The 18,304-nt window shown below is 34.5% G+C and overlaps 1 protein-coding gene across 1 annotated transcript; it reads right to left on the minus strand.

The window, feature by feature from the left end:
- Positions 1-1,080: 1,080 nt before the first annotated feature.
- Positions 1,081-17,108, minus strand: MMADHC (metabolism of cobalamin associated D). The gene is made up of 8 exons (XM_043487851.1): positions 16,968-17,108; positions 16,393-16,452; positions 13,419-13,563; positions 10,001-10,218; positions 7,399-7,504; positions 6,717-6,847; positions 2,516-2,602; positions 1,081-1,606 (listed from the first exon to the last, which is right to left on the minus strand). The coding sequence occupies exons 2-8, from the start codon at positions 16,399-16,401 to the stop codon at positions 1,412-1,414; spliced, it is 891 nt and encodes a 296-aa protein (XP_043343786.1). The 5' UTR covers positions 16,402-16,452; positions 16,968-17,108; the 3' UTR covers positions 1,081-1,411.
- Between the last annotated feature and the right edge of the window lie 1,196 nt (positions 17,109-18,304).

Here is an 18,304-nt window from a genome sequence, read left to right on the forward strand (position 1 = left end):
AAATTTCCCCTGGGGGCAAAACTGTCCCAGTTCACTGAGAAGACAAATGCTATGCAAATGAGAAATCTATAATTATGCATAGTAAGGAGGAATCTCGCATTGCTGAGTGAAGGAAGCCAGAGTGAACATGGTATATATTTCATATATATATTAAGCATCAGAACAGAAAACCAACTTATACTGTAGGAAATCAGGATAGTGGTTGCTTGTAGAGGGGTAAGTAAGGGGAAGAAGTGCCTGAAAGGGAAGAGGATGAGCCTCTGAGGTGCCAATAATGTTCTGTATTGATCTAAGTCCTCCTTACATAGATGAAAATTTACTGAGCATTTATACTTCAAAGTTTTTTTTTTTTTTCCCAAACACTAGGGGAGTCACTACTTTATCTTTCTAACGAATGAGAACATTGTAGGTCTTACTCTGTGAATCGTAAGCAATACTCATTACCAGGCTATATGTTAATTAAGCAAAGAATTTTAAATGAAGTTATAAACTAAAGTTGGTCATCTCCATGTGTTTATTTAAAACACAGGCATTTAATTAAAAAAAATACAGAAAAATCCATTTCAAATAATTCATTTGGTAGAAGCTACTTGTTTTCCTGAGATTTATCTCTATTCCTATTGACAAAAGACAAATCAAAGATAATTCTGAGTTTAAAATATTGTAAAAACAAGTTCTGTCCCCCATGAGGCATTTCTGTAAACTACTGCAGTTTCTATCTGTTGTTAAAATTAGGGAAATAGACTTAGCAGATGAGTTATAGTTTTGTCTGAGAATAAAACACTTATCTGTCTCAACCAAGGAGTTAAGAATTACTTTTGACTATTATATAAAGTTGAGATTCAAATTCTTTTATATGTAAAGATGTAGTATTATCCTTATTCTTCTTTCTCTGCACATACATTTCAAAGTAATACTCAGACTGGTATCAGGACACTTGACAAGTAATAAAGAAAAAAGAAATTTTAACAAGTTAAATCTACACTGAATCCAGAATTCCCAACTGCATTTATTTAAAAAAAGAAAAAAACTTTAAGAACTGTATTTTAAAAAGACTGCAATAAAAAAACACACATATGATCATAGCCAAATGTATGATTTATTTTTGGAGAGGTATAATTAAAAGTGAGGTTTTTCCAATTAAGGGGAGAAATAACAATATGAGATCATACCCTGGTTACATGTTAATTATCACATTCTGTACAATGTGGATGTGCTCAACATGTATTTAATGATAATATGAGTATTTGAAATTTAAAAATTATAAACCACTTGCCAATATTGTAAATCCATAATGTTGAAATAAATACCTACAAGGGAGTAAATTTTAAAAACGGAAGCCTTTGACAGTGCTTGTGGATCATCCCAAATGTTACAGACAAGCAGAAGATCAAATTAATTGACACTACTGCTAGTTTCCACTTAATTTCTTCATAATATGGCTGTCTGGTGTAGCATTAGTAAAGATACTTCCTACAACCACATGGGTACCCCAGAGACTGTGACGAATCACTTTACAGCAGCCAAGATCATCAACAGAGAATCCTAAATGTCGATAGCGTTCATCTGTTTCAAAAAGAGTGTTGTTTGTATATGGTCCAAAAAACTGGAAGAAATAAAAAATGAAGTCATATTTTTATTAACAAGAAAGATAATGGAGTATTAACAATTTTTATGTAAACATGAACACAGATCTATATAAATACTGCAAATATTTAAAAGGTCAAATAAGAAATAAAAGGGTCACATGCAACACCTAACTGCCCTAAAAACCTCTCCCCCTCAATACTTGTGTATTCTGGAAATGTGAAATGAATGATCTAGCAGACTGCATGTTATCTAGAACCAAATGTGTAACTTCACATGACCTTTAGAGATGAAATAAGTCTTAGGCAATCATCTATGGTCCACCTTTGTAATTTTTAAAATAAGAAAACTATAGCCCAGGGTGTTTTTCATTTCTAGTACTCACTAAATCTTAACTTCGAGAAGAAACAGTATGTATTTCTATCTTAAGATTAAAATAAAATTTATTACTATTTGTAACTGAAAGACATACACAGAATTTAAAATGTGACAATAGTGGCTCATTTTTTTTTTAAAGTATAGCTTTATAAATGTTAATTTCCAAAAAGTTACTTTTCTTTACCATCCAAATTTTCTTAATTCTAAAAATAATTTTTTCTTCCTTAATGAAACTACTGAATGCTAATTTTTAACTAACAGTAAGCACACTAATTCAATGTAATTCAAATAATGTCTATTAGCAAGGATGGAAAAAATAAAATTTGAAATTATTAAAAAAAAAAAATTTAAAGTGATGGAAAACTTTAACCAGGAGTGACAGAGATCCCTCAAAGTTGTGAATTCAATTGATTCTTGGTACTTCTGTGCATAAAATTGTGAGGTGTTCAAGAAGTCCTAAATGATTTATTTTTTACCCAGGCTATAATTATAAAAAAGTAATTCCTACTTCAAATTTCAAATGGCTTTCAAAATGTATTTAATTACTCACTGCCAAACCAGATGATGGGTCAATAAAGTCAGCCCAATAGCCTTCAGCTCGAAGGGCATAGCAAATTTCCTTAGCACCGCTGATGAACTGCAAAGAAAAAGACACAAATACTATGCTCAAGATAGCATCACTACAGACTGTTTTATTTTTCAATAAATTTTTAAAATAAATATCTTTTGCCTCAGATAGAGAACACAAGATTAATACAAAATTAAAACTAATGATAAATTAGGACTTATAGTCTTAAGATTACTTTCACTAGTCTAAACGATTAATGGTTGATATAACACTTTCATTTTTTTAAGGTCTAAATTGTACGTTTTTTCTTCTAAATTATTTGTTTTAGAAACTATTTCTAATCACTTTTGTGCTATTAACTCTAAAATTTGTCAAGGATTATAAACTATAGTTGGATTATAACTATAGTTTATACAGTTAAACTATATAAATTATAGTTTATATATACAGTTTATATAAATTATATAAACTATAATTTATAAACTATAGACTATTTTATATCATTATGGAAATTCCAAAATAAGGTAAGAAAGGGAAAACAAAATATTCATAATGAAAAGATCTGAATCATTCATTAATTTGAATGGAAGTTGTTTAAAAACAGGTACTTGTTTGTATGTCCTTCAAAAATACACCTATCCAGTCACATAGTCATGAAATATTTCTGACAAAGCACATGAAAATAAGATAAATGGATAGACTGGGTACAGAGCTGGACAGCATACTTACTTTTCCCTATACACTTCTCTATTTTTCTATGTAGTGTATAAATATTACATACCATGTACATGCATTACCTATTCAAAATCCTGTGATGTCTAACTCCTATGATGCAAAGACTAGCTTTACCAGAACTCTAAGCAGTGAAAAAGACAACAAATATTAGAACCAGATTAGAATGTTAAAAAAAAAGACAGACCATAAGTGTTTAAAAACAAGGGCACAACTCCACTTCCAGTCATAATAGAGTAATAGTTATCAAACTTGCCACCTGCTGAAAACTATAAAAATGACTGAAATACATGATGCAACTGTTTTCAGACAATGAACAGGCAGACACAAAACTGTACTCTTCGAGAGAAGGGAAACAAAGTGATCCCCATATATGTTCTAGCCTTCTGTCTGAGGACACTTTCCTGTTGCAGGACAAAGAAGTGGAGCCCAAGTCACTTTGCAGTAGAAAGCAACAGGTCTGGACTGCTGAAGCATCTGGACTCTGTGGGGTAGGGTGCTGGAGAAGAGGGTGATGCACAACAGGGTTCCAAAGCAGTCTGCAGAGCAGTCTTTCCTGGTTTAGTAGCCTCATGCTAAGCTGTGCAGACAGAGTGAGATTCCTTGAGGTCTAGCAGAGTGCCAGATGCAAGGCTGCAGCTGAATAGTGTTATCAGGGGTCATGCAGCGCTGGGTAACATGAATTTCAGGCCCACCCTGAGTAATGAGGCCTCACTGAGCATCTCTGGCATTCAGCTGGCTGAAAGTCCAAGCTAAAGTTAGGCACATGGGCCATTCTCTAAATAAGGGATGAGGAAGTGATAGTCAGAGGGCCATCAAACTGAGTGGCTGCCTGTTGGTATAAATACAATTTTGCTGAAATGTAGCCATGCCTATTCATTTATATACTGTCTATGGTTTCTTTAACAATACAAGGGTAAAACTGAGTAGTTGAGAACCTATGACCTACGAAACCTAAAAATTTACTATCTGGCTCCTAGGAAAAAGTTTATTGATCCCTTCTATAGATATACAACCTAAACTAACTTATGCTCTCTAAATACAGGCATATCTCACTTTTCTGACTTCACTGTACTTCGCAGATAACGTGTTGTTTTACAAGTTGAAGGCCTGTGTCTACCCTGTGTTCAGCAAGTCTATTGGTGACATTTTTCCAGTAACATTTGCTCACTTCATGTCTCTGTGTCACATCTTTGTAATTCTCTCCGTATTCCAAACTTTTTCATCTATTATTATATTTATGATGATCTGCAGTCAGTGACCTTTACTGATGTTTTACTACTATGACTCACTGAAGGCTAAGATGATGGTTAGCAATTTTTAGCAACAAAGTATTTTAAAATTATGGTATGCATTTTTTAGGACATAATGCTATTACACATTTAATAGACTACAGTATAACATAAACATAACTTATATATGCACTGGGAAACCAAAATATCCATGTGACTCACTTTATTGCCATATTTGCTTTATTGTGATGGAGCCGAACCAGCAATATCTCTAAGGTATGCCTAAACTTTCTTGTAAACTAATGAAAAAATTGAAAAATACTGTATTCTTTAGGTTATCTACATAATATTTGCACTTACTGTTGTATTTCATTAATCCTCACAATTCTTAAAAAGCAGGAAAACTGAATATGGTCTAGAAGTCATTAAAATTATGTATCAATTTAATAAGATATACACAAAAACTACAAGGTGAACAAAACAATGTATTTAAATGTTTGCGAAGATTAAGAATGCCAAATGATCACAAAAAGACCAGTTTAAATATTTATCTTATTCTGCTCATCAATAGGAAACACTGACATCTGCTGGAAAAAACTATAATACATTTAAACCATAAAAGATAAAATATCTACTTGGACAGTAAAGTCATGTGTGATCCTAAAATAATCACGAACATATCTAAAATAGAGAGATGTTTTCTTTTCCATATAAAATAAAACAGCTTAAGTCACTATAAAATTAAAAATCACACGAAAAAGTATAGTGCCATTTCAAAACCTGGAAATTGGTTATAGAAAACTGAGTTATATCTATACTGGGGTCAGTATCAAATGAGGCTCAGAATCTTAGACAAATCAAAAAGTAGGACTTACGATGCAATATATATGTGAGAGCAAACTCACCAGCATCTAAATGAGTGATGATAAACTACTCCTGGTCTTAATATATAAACAGAAAATGTTTACTGAGTTATTGTATATTGAAATTTCAACTCATCAAATTCAGATCTTCTAAAAATCAGAGATAATGTCTTATGCCTCTCTGTAACTTCTTTGTTAACTAGCATATAATTCATTCCTGACTGTTAATTACTACCTAGAATTTATTAGCAAAGCTGTATTTGGGATATTTAAGTGTGAAGTGATTATCATAAAATACTTTGTTAAGTATGTAAACAACATATTTATAAGTTGTGAGAACCATACATCCAACACTAAATAAAACATTAAAAAACTCCCAATATCATTCTGCATGTAAATTAGTAAACAGAATTTTTTCAATTGTAGTTAGGTGAGCTGATCTTGTCATACATACCAAGGAATCAAACTCATATAATTTCTAAATATGAGATTTTAAGTTACCACTGATTTCTCAGGTTGATAAAAATGAAAAATAATGCTAATATCCAGGTTAAGAGTAACAACTTATATACTAGGATGATCTTTTTGGTGGACAAATTGGCAGTATATATTATAACTTAAATATACCCTTGATTTAGCAATTCCCTATTTAGAAATATGTAAGTATGAGCATAAAAATAAATGTACAAATAGTCTCACTATAAAAGCAAAGGACTGATTTTCAACTCACAAAAGACTAAAAAATTTTTTAATAATTTAAAAAATTTATGGTTTGCCCATGTAATCTAATGTTATACAGATTTTACAAAGAACGAAATATAATCTATGTGTAATGTGAAGGAAAGGTGTCAAAACATATTTTCTAGTTAAAAGCAAAGGATGGGAAAAATGTGCGTATGTACAATTATTATATTATTATTGTACTGTACACTGTTATTGTTTACACTATGAAGAAGGATTAGGTAATTTTCACTTTTTACTTGACATGCGTAAGAGACAGAAAGAGACATGGAGGGAGAGAACAGGATAAGAGAGGAGACAGGGATGGGTATGAAGAGTTAATTTTACATTTTTGTTGTTTACAGTATTTCCAAACTTCCTAAGACAGACATAAATTAAGAAAAAAAATGACAAAGTACTGGATAGAATATAAATTTTTCAAAGATACTAAAAAAAACAAAAACAAAAACAAAAGACCTGGCATTTTTATTTTCAGAAAACATGTACATTTCAAATATACTGACATACATTAGGAGAGAACTAATAATGATAAAAGACAGCTATCATTTTAAAACAGTGTTCACTGGTGTTTAAATAAGATTATAAAACTAAACAGTCAGCAGTTGAAAGAATTACCTTTTCTAAGAGCACTTCTCTTTCATTTTCTACCTCCTCACTCCAAACAGTCATATCATTCTGAGTTTTCTGTGTTACAGTCAGAATCATTAGTTTGTTGGTGGCTACTTCTGGAAACAGTGATTCAAAATCTATAAATGAGAATAAAATTCCAGGAAAAAATTATTTGTTTTTTTTTGAAAAAAGAAACAGCGCATAAAACACTTTAGAAAAATGACGATTAAGTCAAATCGCTACGGCACCAAGCTAGGTTTATAAATGCACATTATTGTTAAAAGGATGAAATAAATTTAGCTTTGGTTTACTTCTGCTCTTTTTGGATGAACCAAAAATATACTGCCAACAATTCCAAAGAGTAAGTTGGGTTACATGTTGTTAGTCTTGGAATTAAAAAAAAGTTTATTATTAAGATTTTTCTCAGTAATCACTTGTGAGTAGGATGACTTTAGGGAAAAAGTTACTAAAAATTCTACTAATCCTATCTAATGGCAGCATGAGGTCAGATGTCAGGGGACATTTGCTAGTCTTTTTCTTAGCCAGGCAATGATCGTTTCCAGCAAGACGTGTTAAAATATTCAGTTATAAAACATTATAATTCCTAAGGAGTATATTTTTCAATATATTTAAATTAGTGACAGAATCTGATACACATTAGTGTAAAAATGAATAAAGCACAACATACCTCTTCGCAGCAACTCTGGACATGTTTGGATTGCACACTCTACTTTGGCACTTTCAAAGTAAGTTTCTGCACTGTTAATTTCTTGTTCAACAGGTGTATCATTACCCTTTAGGGGAATAAGAAATATAGATAAACAAAATCTGGAGTTCAAATAAAATATCCTGCCCATTATAAACCTGTTTGTCTTAGAAAGCTTTTTCAATAATCTTAATCTAGCTGGTGATTAGGTAATAATCAGTGTATTCTTACATACTCAAACTTTTCTCTATGATGAAAGTAATTTGAGAATTTAAAAAAAATGTTGAATTAAAAAAAAGGAATATATACCTACTGATATTCTAGACTTAATAGAAGTTGGTTAAAAAACTTAAAAATGCCATGATTGTATCTTATAATGTTACCTCTTCTGATATTTTGTTATATCTAACTATCCTTTCTTTTGTTCTGTAAAATGGGTATAAGAACATTAACTTACAAAGCAAAGTGATTAAATATATAATCTCTCCAACAGGAAAAGCCTAAAGGCTCTTATTCAACTGAAATTTAATGGGTGCCTATTATACATCAGCCATTATAACAGGAGCAGACACTACAGTGGTAAAAATCCAGTCTTCACTCTTGGTATATAAGGGTTAGTAGAAGAAAAACAGCATGAACAAATAAATGCGATCCAATATGAAAAGTGCTACAGAGTTGTGAAGGAAATTTTCTGGAGGTATAAATGGGGAAGAAAACTTGCTTTGTTGGGAGAAATCAGGAAAAGGTTGAAATCACATTTGAGTTATATGTTAATTAATATATGTGTCTGACATATAAAGGAATGGACAGAATACAGGTTAAGAATCTCAAAGGAAAAAAAACAGTCTAGCAAGAAATAATAGTGCAAAGGCATGCAATGGTCAAAGAGAACGGTGTAATTTTCAACAAAGGAAAAGTATGCTGTGATTAGAATGCAGAAGGAGTAGGAAACCGTGGGCAGTAAGGTAAGAAAAGGATCAAAACTATGGAAACCAATTTATGCCACATTACAAAATTTTGACTTTTATTTTAAAATTATTAAATAATATTAATAAATTATCCTTATTTTACATATAAAGAAACAGTCTCAGGTGAAGTAACTTTCCCAAATTTAATTAAATTTCTCACAAAATTAAGTATCAATAAATAAGAGTCAATCTCTGTATACAAATTTATCCTATCTCCACAGTCCATCCTACTTATAATGCCTCTAAAAACTGAGCTAAGATAAGAAGGTGCTGAACTCTAATAGTATTAGTGAGAACTAAAGTGACACAAATTTAAAGGCTACTTTCAGAGATGAAAGCAATGTAACTGTCACTATTTATGGGGGAATGATGAAAAGAGGAGTCAAGGCTATCATTGTAATCTTTATTTTTGGGACAGTGAGAGGATGACTAAGTCACTTATACTACTGACAACATGGGAATGAAGACAAGTTTTGAGAGAAAAAAGGACTCATTCAGTACTAGATGTGTACTAGTCCTAACTTTGGTACTTCTGAGACATCCAGATAAAGATATTTGGCAAGTGATACAGAACCAGAAATGTCAGAAACAGAAACGCTAAGTTAGGAAATATGAAGACACAGCCTATGGAGAAAGCTGAGGACTGAAGTGACCAGGGAGCAAGTCAAAACAGAAAATGAAGAACAGACATTTGGGAAATATCATACAACTGGTAGACAGAGGAAGAGCCAAGAAGACTGAGAAGGAATTATCTGAGATAAAAAGGGGAGGTCAACTGCGTCCCAGTGTTAGGTTACTGATACAACCCATAATTGTGAGCGGTTATTACTTTTAATAATATCATTTTGATCAAAATCTTAACCTGAAACTACATAGAAATAAGAAAAATGATAAGGATCCGGGGTTTGACAAACTCTGAAATGCATGTAACTTCCCATTTGAGTGAGCAATGATGCAACACTAGTTTTAAAATGCATTTAAAGAATTCATATGCAATACCAGTTCTAAAAAACTCATTAAAAACCTCTCAGGAATTGTTTTTACAAAACCTATTTAAAAATCCTATTTAAAAATTTAAACTAAACTTAAACTAAAAAATTAAACTAAAAATAAAATAAAACTAAAAACTTAAACTAAAAATTAAACTAAAATTTAAACTAAATCCTATTTAAAAATTTAAACTAAACTTTTTAGTTTAGTATATCTGAAGAATTTTAGAGATCTCAAAATTTTTTTAAGTTTCTAAATGGCTAGAGGAATATAAAACTAGTTGGAATTTGGTCCATATATAAATTATAATTACTGCTTGTAAAAATGAAAAAAAAGAAAATCTAAATTTCCAGTTACAGAAATTAAGTTATTTATATTTACAATAAATATTTATTAAAAAAGATATTTTGAAGAATTAATTCCCTAAGAGACTGCAATGTGAAAAATTATATAGCAAATACTATGTATAGGACAACACCAAGGTTTTAAAAACTATACATGCTTTTCCTGTATATACTGGACTTTAACAGATTTTTTTACTTTTTCAATGAAAGTAATACTCTCGTAGTTATCAGAAATAAAACTTTAATAATTAGAAAACAGAATAAATGATATTAACAACATACCTGAAATTCATTCACGTATTGTGCCATAACAAACTCATGTCTTTCACTCGATAAAGGTTCTGCTAGAACATCAGGTAAAGTTTTATGAACCTGGCTTTTCTTCTGTGATGCAGTCCCATTGAGGTGACAGTCAAAACCTATGTTCCCAGGAAGCTGGAATCTCTGATCCTGAGGTCCAAATGGTCCCATGGTTTCATCAGGCCAAACTGTTCGAGAGCCTGAAGAGGAAAAACAAAATGAACCATTTTTTCCTTACAACTTAAATGCACTGGTAGACTGAAAGAATGTGAAAGATGCTGTTCTTCCAATAAGGTTTTTTTTTTTTTCAACCTAAACAATAGATCTTTGAAGTTTGCTTTACTGGTTGAATATGTTAGTTGGTTTCATGTTATTTCCAAAACACTAGTTGAAGCAACCAGCTGCCAAGTCATAGGTAATTCCCTTATTAGGGAACGGATTCAATAAAGTACTGTTAATCCATACCATGTAATTCTTTTTTTTCTGGCTTCACTGCATGGCTTGTGGGATCTTCGTTCCCCAAAAAGGAACTGAACCCAGGCCATGGCAGTGAAAGCCTGGAATCCTAACCATTAGACCATCAGGGAACTTCCATACTATGTAATTCTTAACAGTCATTAGTAAATCTTTACATATGATGAAAGAAGTTCATAGGATAAATGACATTAAAAGAAAAAGCTAAGTCCAAGAACAGTATATGTGACATTTATTTTACATGCTTATAACAATGCTTTAAATACAGAAAAAAAAAATACTTGAAAGTAAAGATACCAGACTTAGTAGTGGTTACACACCCTGGGGTGTGTGTTTATGGTAATCGCTTAGTCATGTTCGATTCTTTGTGACCCCATGGACTGTAGCCCGCCAGGCTTCGCTGTTCATGGCATTCTCGAGGCAAGAACACTCGAGTGGGTTGCAAGTTCCTTCTCCAGGGTATCTTCCTGACCCAGGGATCGAACCTGGGTCTCCCACAATGCAGGCAGATTCTTTACCATCTGAGCCACCAGGGAACCCTTGGGGAGGGGCATTCAAGTGCTGTTACCTGGTGGCACAAAACATTAATGGACTGGAAAAAATTTTGTAACTAATGTGACATAATGCCCTGTTTACCAGTCACATGCGTGAATATGGATTAAATACTTACAGAAGAATACATATTACTTTATTCCTATAAAATTAAAAAAAATCCTAGTGTGAAAAATTCAAAAAGATCCAGAAAAAAGTAACTTAGAAAATCAAGTGAAGAAATACTCGGAGTAGGAATTTTGTTTAGAGAAAGTAAAGGATGGCTGTAGACTTTAGTTGGCAATAAAAGTATTTATAAATTTTCTGCCAGAACTAAGTGACTAAAAATGGTCATGTCATTACGGCTGCCCCTGTGTGACGCCCATATCTCTCTTCCATACCTATGACAGATATTACCTATCAATTATGGAACTTTTCCCTGCTGAAGCCCAGACACTGTCACATAATTCTCAACCCAAACACTCTAGCCCAGCACATCTCAAATTATTAAGTATTTAAGAATCATCTGAGAACTTCTCAAAATGCAGATTCTGATTTACCAGATATGGAATGGGGCTCAAAATTCGTTTCTAACCAGTCCCGGGTGATTCTGATGATACACCATGCCATGCTATATTGGTCTGCAGATCACACTGAGTGATAAGGCTCTAGATAGCCACCAATGACTGACTGGAGTTAGTTCACAAACTAAAACTTACCAGCTGTTCTGAACAACCTGGGTCTTATAGATTATTCAGATCTGTGTCTTCAAATAAATACTCAATATTAATACTGGATATGAGCATATTTTCAAATGTTTATTGGTCATTTAGGTTTTCTCTTACAGAAACGCCTGTTCAAACTCATTTTTGAAATTTTTGTTTGGTTTTCTACTGGGTTATTTTTTCCCTATTGATCTACAAAAATTATTTATTTATTTATTTTACAAAAATTATTTATATAGTTTTCCCTAGGTATTCACAGGGCAATGCTTCCTGGAGCCTCATGGCTATCAAAATCTACATATGCTCAAGTCCTTATATAAAAAGGGTTTAGTTCAACTGACCTTTGAGTAACTCAAGAGTTAGTTGTTCAAAGCCTGCAGTCAAAAATCTGAGTATAATTTAGAGTCAGTTCTCTGTATAGTCATTTCCACATCCTCAGAGTCAAGGAACCGAGAACTGTGTAGTACTGTAGTTAGTTATTATTGGAAAAAACCCTGTGTATAAAACAGATATGCACAGCTCAAACACATGCTGTTCAAGAATGAACTGTATGTGCATATATGTAACCTATGTACATCCTCCTGTATACTTTAAATCATCTCCAACTAACCTATAATATCGAACACAGAGTAAATGATATGTAAATAATTTCTGGCACATGGCAAATTCAAGTTTTGCTATTTGGAACTTTCTGGAATTCCCCACCCCCTCAAATATTTTCAATCTCTGATTGGTTGAATTTGAGGATGCAGAACGCATGGACAGGGAGGCCAAGCTGTATATTCACAATACAAACCCTTAACTATTCTGAGTGACAGACCTTTCATTTATGATAGATCTATGTTTAGCCTTCAGATCAAGAAAACTGAGGAATAATCAGAGACAGAGTTCGAAAACTGAGGCAAGAAAACTAAGGGAGGTTTTGCATGCCCAACTGAATGGACATTACACTGTAAGTAATGCATTGAATGAAAAAAGGATTCCATCGGCAATCACTTTAGAATACATTAGGTAAAGTTTCTAAAAGCCCTCCCTTAATATTTTAGTGTGCTTTATAAACCTCTAAGATAGGACTTTGGCATAAAGCATTTCTCAAAGTTAACTAATTACAGAACTTAAAAAAAAAATTTTTTTTTAGATCTTGAACAATGATTCATAGTTTGTGGATAGTTTAGGAATGGCCACTGAACGCAATGGGAGATAATTGAGGTTTATGACGGAAATGTCATGATTTACAGTATTTTAGAATGATTAATGTGATATAGTGGTGTGCAAGGTGGATAAGAAAAAGCAGACTGATTTAATAAACACTTGTTAGTAAACAGTGATGGCTACATTTAGGAAATTCAGCAAAGAGTGGCAAGAAGTAGTAACATAGTTTAATAGGATCAAAAGAAGATTTGTTTCAGGGAAGACTGTGTGTGTTTGAATATAGATTAGAAAAAAACTAAAGTTCAAGAAAGTAAGTTTTAGAAACCAATATTCATTCTTTTTTTTTTTTTAAGTATTGTAACTTCCTGGCATAAATATTTAGGCAGAGCTCTGATTTTACTTTCAAAGGGATAAACTCAACTTTAGAAGATCAGTAAAACTTCAAGAAGAAATATTACAGGAAACGTAACAAATCTTATGAAACAATTGTAAGTAAAACAAAAATAAGTTTTACTTACAGATATCTGGAGGTGCAGTGGCCACATGAGACTCATCAGAACCTGAAGATCCTGCGGTTGAAAAGGCTCTGGGATTGACAACCCTTTTAACTAAAGAGCAAAATCCTGGGAGATAGGAAACCAGTCTGGCTCTGTTACAGAGTACCTAAGAATGACACAAAAACTAAAATTATTCTGGATATAAATGTTATACTAACACAGACAATCTTGGGCAAATCCTCACATTGCAATGTATCTTTTAAAACCAACATTGATTCTACTGTTATTGAGCACCTGCCAATAACACATGAGCATCACACATATTTATAATTTTAAAAATAAACACAAATATTAAAAAAAAAAAACAACACAAGTACTAAGTTATTTAGGTAAAAATATATGGCTTTCCTAGCAAGGCCAGAATCAAGAGTGCCATACAGAAAGAACAGGAACTTTGAAAAGTTGCTCTGTCCAGCAGCACCACTAAAAAAGTGGCACAGCTAGCAAGTCTTCTATTCTCAAAATAAAGAACTTTCAAAACCTCTCCTAGGAAAAAAAAAATCTACTTACTTTCTAACTCTTCTTTTACTGCTATCAGATTGTACTGATTATCTCCCATGCTATCTTTCTCTTGATTTCATGGCAATGTCCACTTTCCTCCAGTTTAGCATACATCTTTATGATCCCTTTTCTGCTCCTATGTTCATTTCCTAGACTCAGGTCAGTTACCATATGAATGTGTGAACATCTTTCATGTATAAACTTTAATCAAAATAGCTGAGTCAGAATAACTTTGATGCAGGGGTTGGCAAACTATAGCAGACTGTAGCCTTCTGTCTGTCCTGGTGAATACAGTTCTACTCTAACACTGCCCCACCCATTTATGTATCGTCTATGGCTGCTTTCATGTCATAATTGCAGAGTTATTTCAGAGACTCTGGCCTACAAAGCCTAAAATATTTGCTACCTGGCCCTTTATATTTAAAAACACTTGAGAACAAATACCATATCATCTGTGAAATTCTATTAAAAGATTCGAACAATTAAGACGTCCTTGAGGTCACAGGAAAAGTTTCATGAAGGATATACTGGGTTGTGAAGAAACAGAAATTTAGGTACTCATTTCAGTGAGTGCCTTTCAGGAAGAAAGGTATGGAGGTCGTTTTCAAAGAGTGACAGGTTCACTGAAGGTGGATATAAAGTAATGCAGTTAAGAACAGGCTTGAAATTTTAACTTATGAGCAACTATAAAAGGCTTTATACTTTGTGACACAGATAGGAAAGGGCCTATTACAACAAGATAATAAATCAGAATTTTAACCTGTAGGCAGGGAGGAAGATAAAAATAAAGAATGTTTTAAGGAATGTACAACTAAGGGCAGTGGAGAGAAAAGAGTGGGACTAGAGAGGTGGTATGGAAACTAGTTACCAGGAGGCTGAAATAGTCTAGCCATTTGATACTTTGGAATCATTCTTTTTCCCTTTCATAGAGTATTCTGAAATCCAACCTGTCTGTTCTTTGACTGGTCTTTCTACCTCTCTGACAGAATTTCTTACTAATTTATCTTCCCTTCTTTTACTCCACTTTTCAGTCACATAAAAATACCTATACAACATTTCCCTATTTCTGTCTTTTATACTGCCATAAGATTTCTTCCACTAAAATACCCTTTTCCTTCTCTTAGGCTGGATAAATTCCAACTCTTTCTTCAAGATCCAGATAAACTGAACCTCCTCCAGATGTCTCCAAAATGCAAGGCCTGTCTCTAGAGCATTCTGTCCACCTGAAAATTTAAGCATCCTCCCCTGGCCCTAGAGTCTCATCATTAGATTATTACTTAATATATCATATTCAACTACAGGAATACTATCCTGGCTAACTGTTACTATATTAATTTTCCTAACACACAACTCTTAATTAAATCACCAAAATTTAAAGAATAAAGTCCAAATTACCAAGTCTATCATTCAAAACTCTTTGCTAGCGGTTTAGTTGCTAAGTCGCATCCCACTTTTTGTGACCACACTGACTGTAGCCCACCAGGCTCCACTGTCCATGGGATTTCCCAAGCAAGAATACTTGAGTGGGTTGCCATTTCTTACTCCAGTGGATCTTCCTGACCCGGGGATGGAACCTGAGTTTCCTGCTTGGTAGGTGGATTCTGTACCACTGAGCCACCTGGGAAGCCCCAAGACTCTTGTTACTTGATCCCAAATCCTCAATCCAACCTTATTTCCCACTCATCTCTTTCACACATCTTACACTGAGGAAGACAGAAATGACTTCTTGATTTTTGAAGGGGGGCGGGGCCAGGGGGTGTCTTTGAATATACCTGTTCTGGGTGAGATTTAGATAATCTCACCCATCTTCCAAAATTCAAATGCTTCTCTGTTTAAGTGAACCCAAACCCCTACTTTTCCCTCTCCACAAAGCTTTGAATCTGTATTGTACCTCTGTGTAACTTTTAAAATTGTTTCTACTCTTACTGTAATAGTTTTCATGTATGTTTTATGACCCCTATGGCACGATGCGTTTAAGTCATCACTGGACAGTTACCGTGAATAAATACCTCTGGTCTATAAGAATAATCTCTCTTGCTCTCATTTTCTAATATCTGTAAGGTTACTTCCTATACTAAAACTGCTACAAAATCTTCAGTTTACCTAACCAAACAGAAACTGGCTTAAAAATAGATTCTAAGTATTTACAAAAATAATGCCTTTTAAAATTACTGAAAGGATGCTGGCACTGAATTTCTCAAAAGGAATTGCATAAATAAATAAAAGTATTGGGAAATATGTTTGTGTTCAAACTACCTTCAAGGCATATTGACCTAATTTCACACCCCTTGCTTCCCTTGACATTTTTGATTCACCAAGTACAAGAAATATTATGCCATCAATGCCATTATAATTAAACCCGTCCCTCCATTTCTTAACGAGTGCCCAAAATAATTTACTACTGTACTGCTTCTTAAGAGACTAATTTACTCACATTGGCCATTTCTGGTGGAAAGGGCAGACGAAAATTATCTTCCCTTTTGTAAAGTTATTCCTGGGAAAGGACAAAACAAAACAGGCCGGTGACGGATTAAGCTCTAACAACAGATCACTCGGGTAATGTCCACCATCGCCTACTGGGTGTCCCTTCTTCCGCGACAGGACCAAAGTCCAAGCTGTCCCCGGACCCCAGGAGACCGGAATTCGCCCCCTGCCCCTACAGGGCACAAGTCGCTGCCCACAGGAGGCCTTGCAGCTCTCGGCCCGCCCGGTGTGTCTGCGGAAGACAACTCCGACTAGATCCGGGTGAGGAAAGAGGGGCCGTCCAACAGGATGGAGTCCTGAGGCTCCAAGTAGGTATTTTAACACCGATCAGGGTTCTAAACAAGCTGTAAGCAAAGCGTCCAGCAAAGATGAAGGTTGAGGAAGCGAAAAAGATCCTAACGACAAGAGTGACAGGACAACCGGGGACAGCGACAGGGGCCCTGTGAATATAGAGGCAACACCGAGCGCTGTGGCCAAAAGATGGGCAAATCTGGAGGGGCTAACACGGGCGGAAACCGTCCGTACCAGTCGCCGCCGCCACAGCCGCCTCCAGCGGTCCCAGGCCCGTACTCTTCCCGTCTTCAAAATGGCGGCGCGACGGCAGCGGATGTAGCGCTGACGCTGGCAGTGACCAGACTGAAGAAGTTGCTTTCGAGCGCATGGATGGGAATGATCCTCGAGCCGATGCTGCGCACGCGCACGGGAGGCCCACGTAGCACCGCCTTTCATTGGATAGTCCACCGCCCCCACGTAGGAGGAGGAAAGATGAGGTGTGGATAATGACATGTGGGATGGAGATCGAGGCTCCAGAGCTGCGTTCGGCACTCATTTAATTTCGATCATTAACTCACCGCTGTGTTTGAAAGCCTCCTCTTGCCTCAAGACTTTATTGCTCAAAGGAGGTACAGTTTTCTGTTCTTTGTATCCGTTTAAAAAAAAAAAAAGTCGAAAATAACTGTTTTTGAGAATAGAGCCCCCTGTGTGCCAGACTTTTAATAGGCACAATAAATATATATCCCACGACTTATTTATAAGGAGTATATCACTTTTAAAATTTATTTTTAATTGAAGGATAATTGTTTTATAGTATTGTGTTGGTTTCTGCCAAACATCAACATGAAACAGTATACAGATGTCCCCTTCTTCTTGAACCTCCCTCCCACCTGCCTCCCCATCCCACCCCTCTAGGTTGTTACAGAGCCAAGATTTGAGTTCCCTGAGTCATATAGCAAATTCCCATTGGCTATTTATTTTATATAAAGTAATGTATGTTTCCATATTACTGTCTCGTTCCATCCCACCCTCTCCTTCCTCCCGGTCTCCCCGCAGTGCTGTCCATAAGTCTGTTCTCTTTATCTGTGTCTCCACTGCTGTCCTGCAAATAATTTCATCAGTACCATCTTTCTAGATTCGATATATCTGCATATATTGTTTTTTCTCTTTCTGACTTCACTCTGTATAATAGGCTCTGTATAATAGGTTCATCCACCTCCATTAGAACTGGAGAGTATATAGTTTTAATTTGTCATTTGTATTTTAAAAAGTTAACTGAAGTCCATACTTTATTCATACTGATATTTTTTGATGGGTCATGTTGGGCAAGTTAGTCTCTTTAGGCTTTTAGTTTTCTCTCTTCTAAAATGGGAATAATGTAATAATAGCACCCAACTCATAGTTCATAAATATTAAATCAGTTAATATGTAGCTAACACACATAGGACTGTGCGTGCACATGTGCGCGCGCACACACACACACATACACACACCTGCTCATGCCTTGGCAGTCTCAGAGGCTTCTGAGAAAAACCAGTGAGCTGAGTATTTGAGTTACTTACAGCTCATTCTTTTTTCATTCCTGATAA

Source organism: Cervus canadensis, chromosome 15 (genome assembly GCF_019320065.1).
Source record: "Cervus canadensis isolate Bull #8, Minnesota chromosome 15, ASM1932006v1, whole genome shotgun sequence".
Classification (NCBI taxonomy): domain Eukaryota; kingdom Metazoa; phylum Chordata; class Mammalia; order Artiodactyla; family Cervidae; genus Cervus; species Cervus canadensis.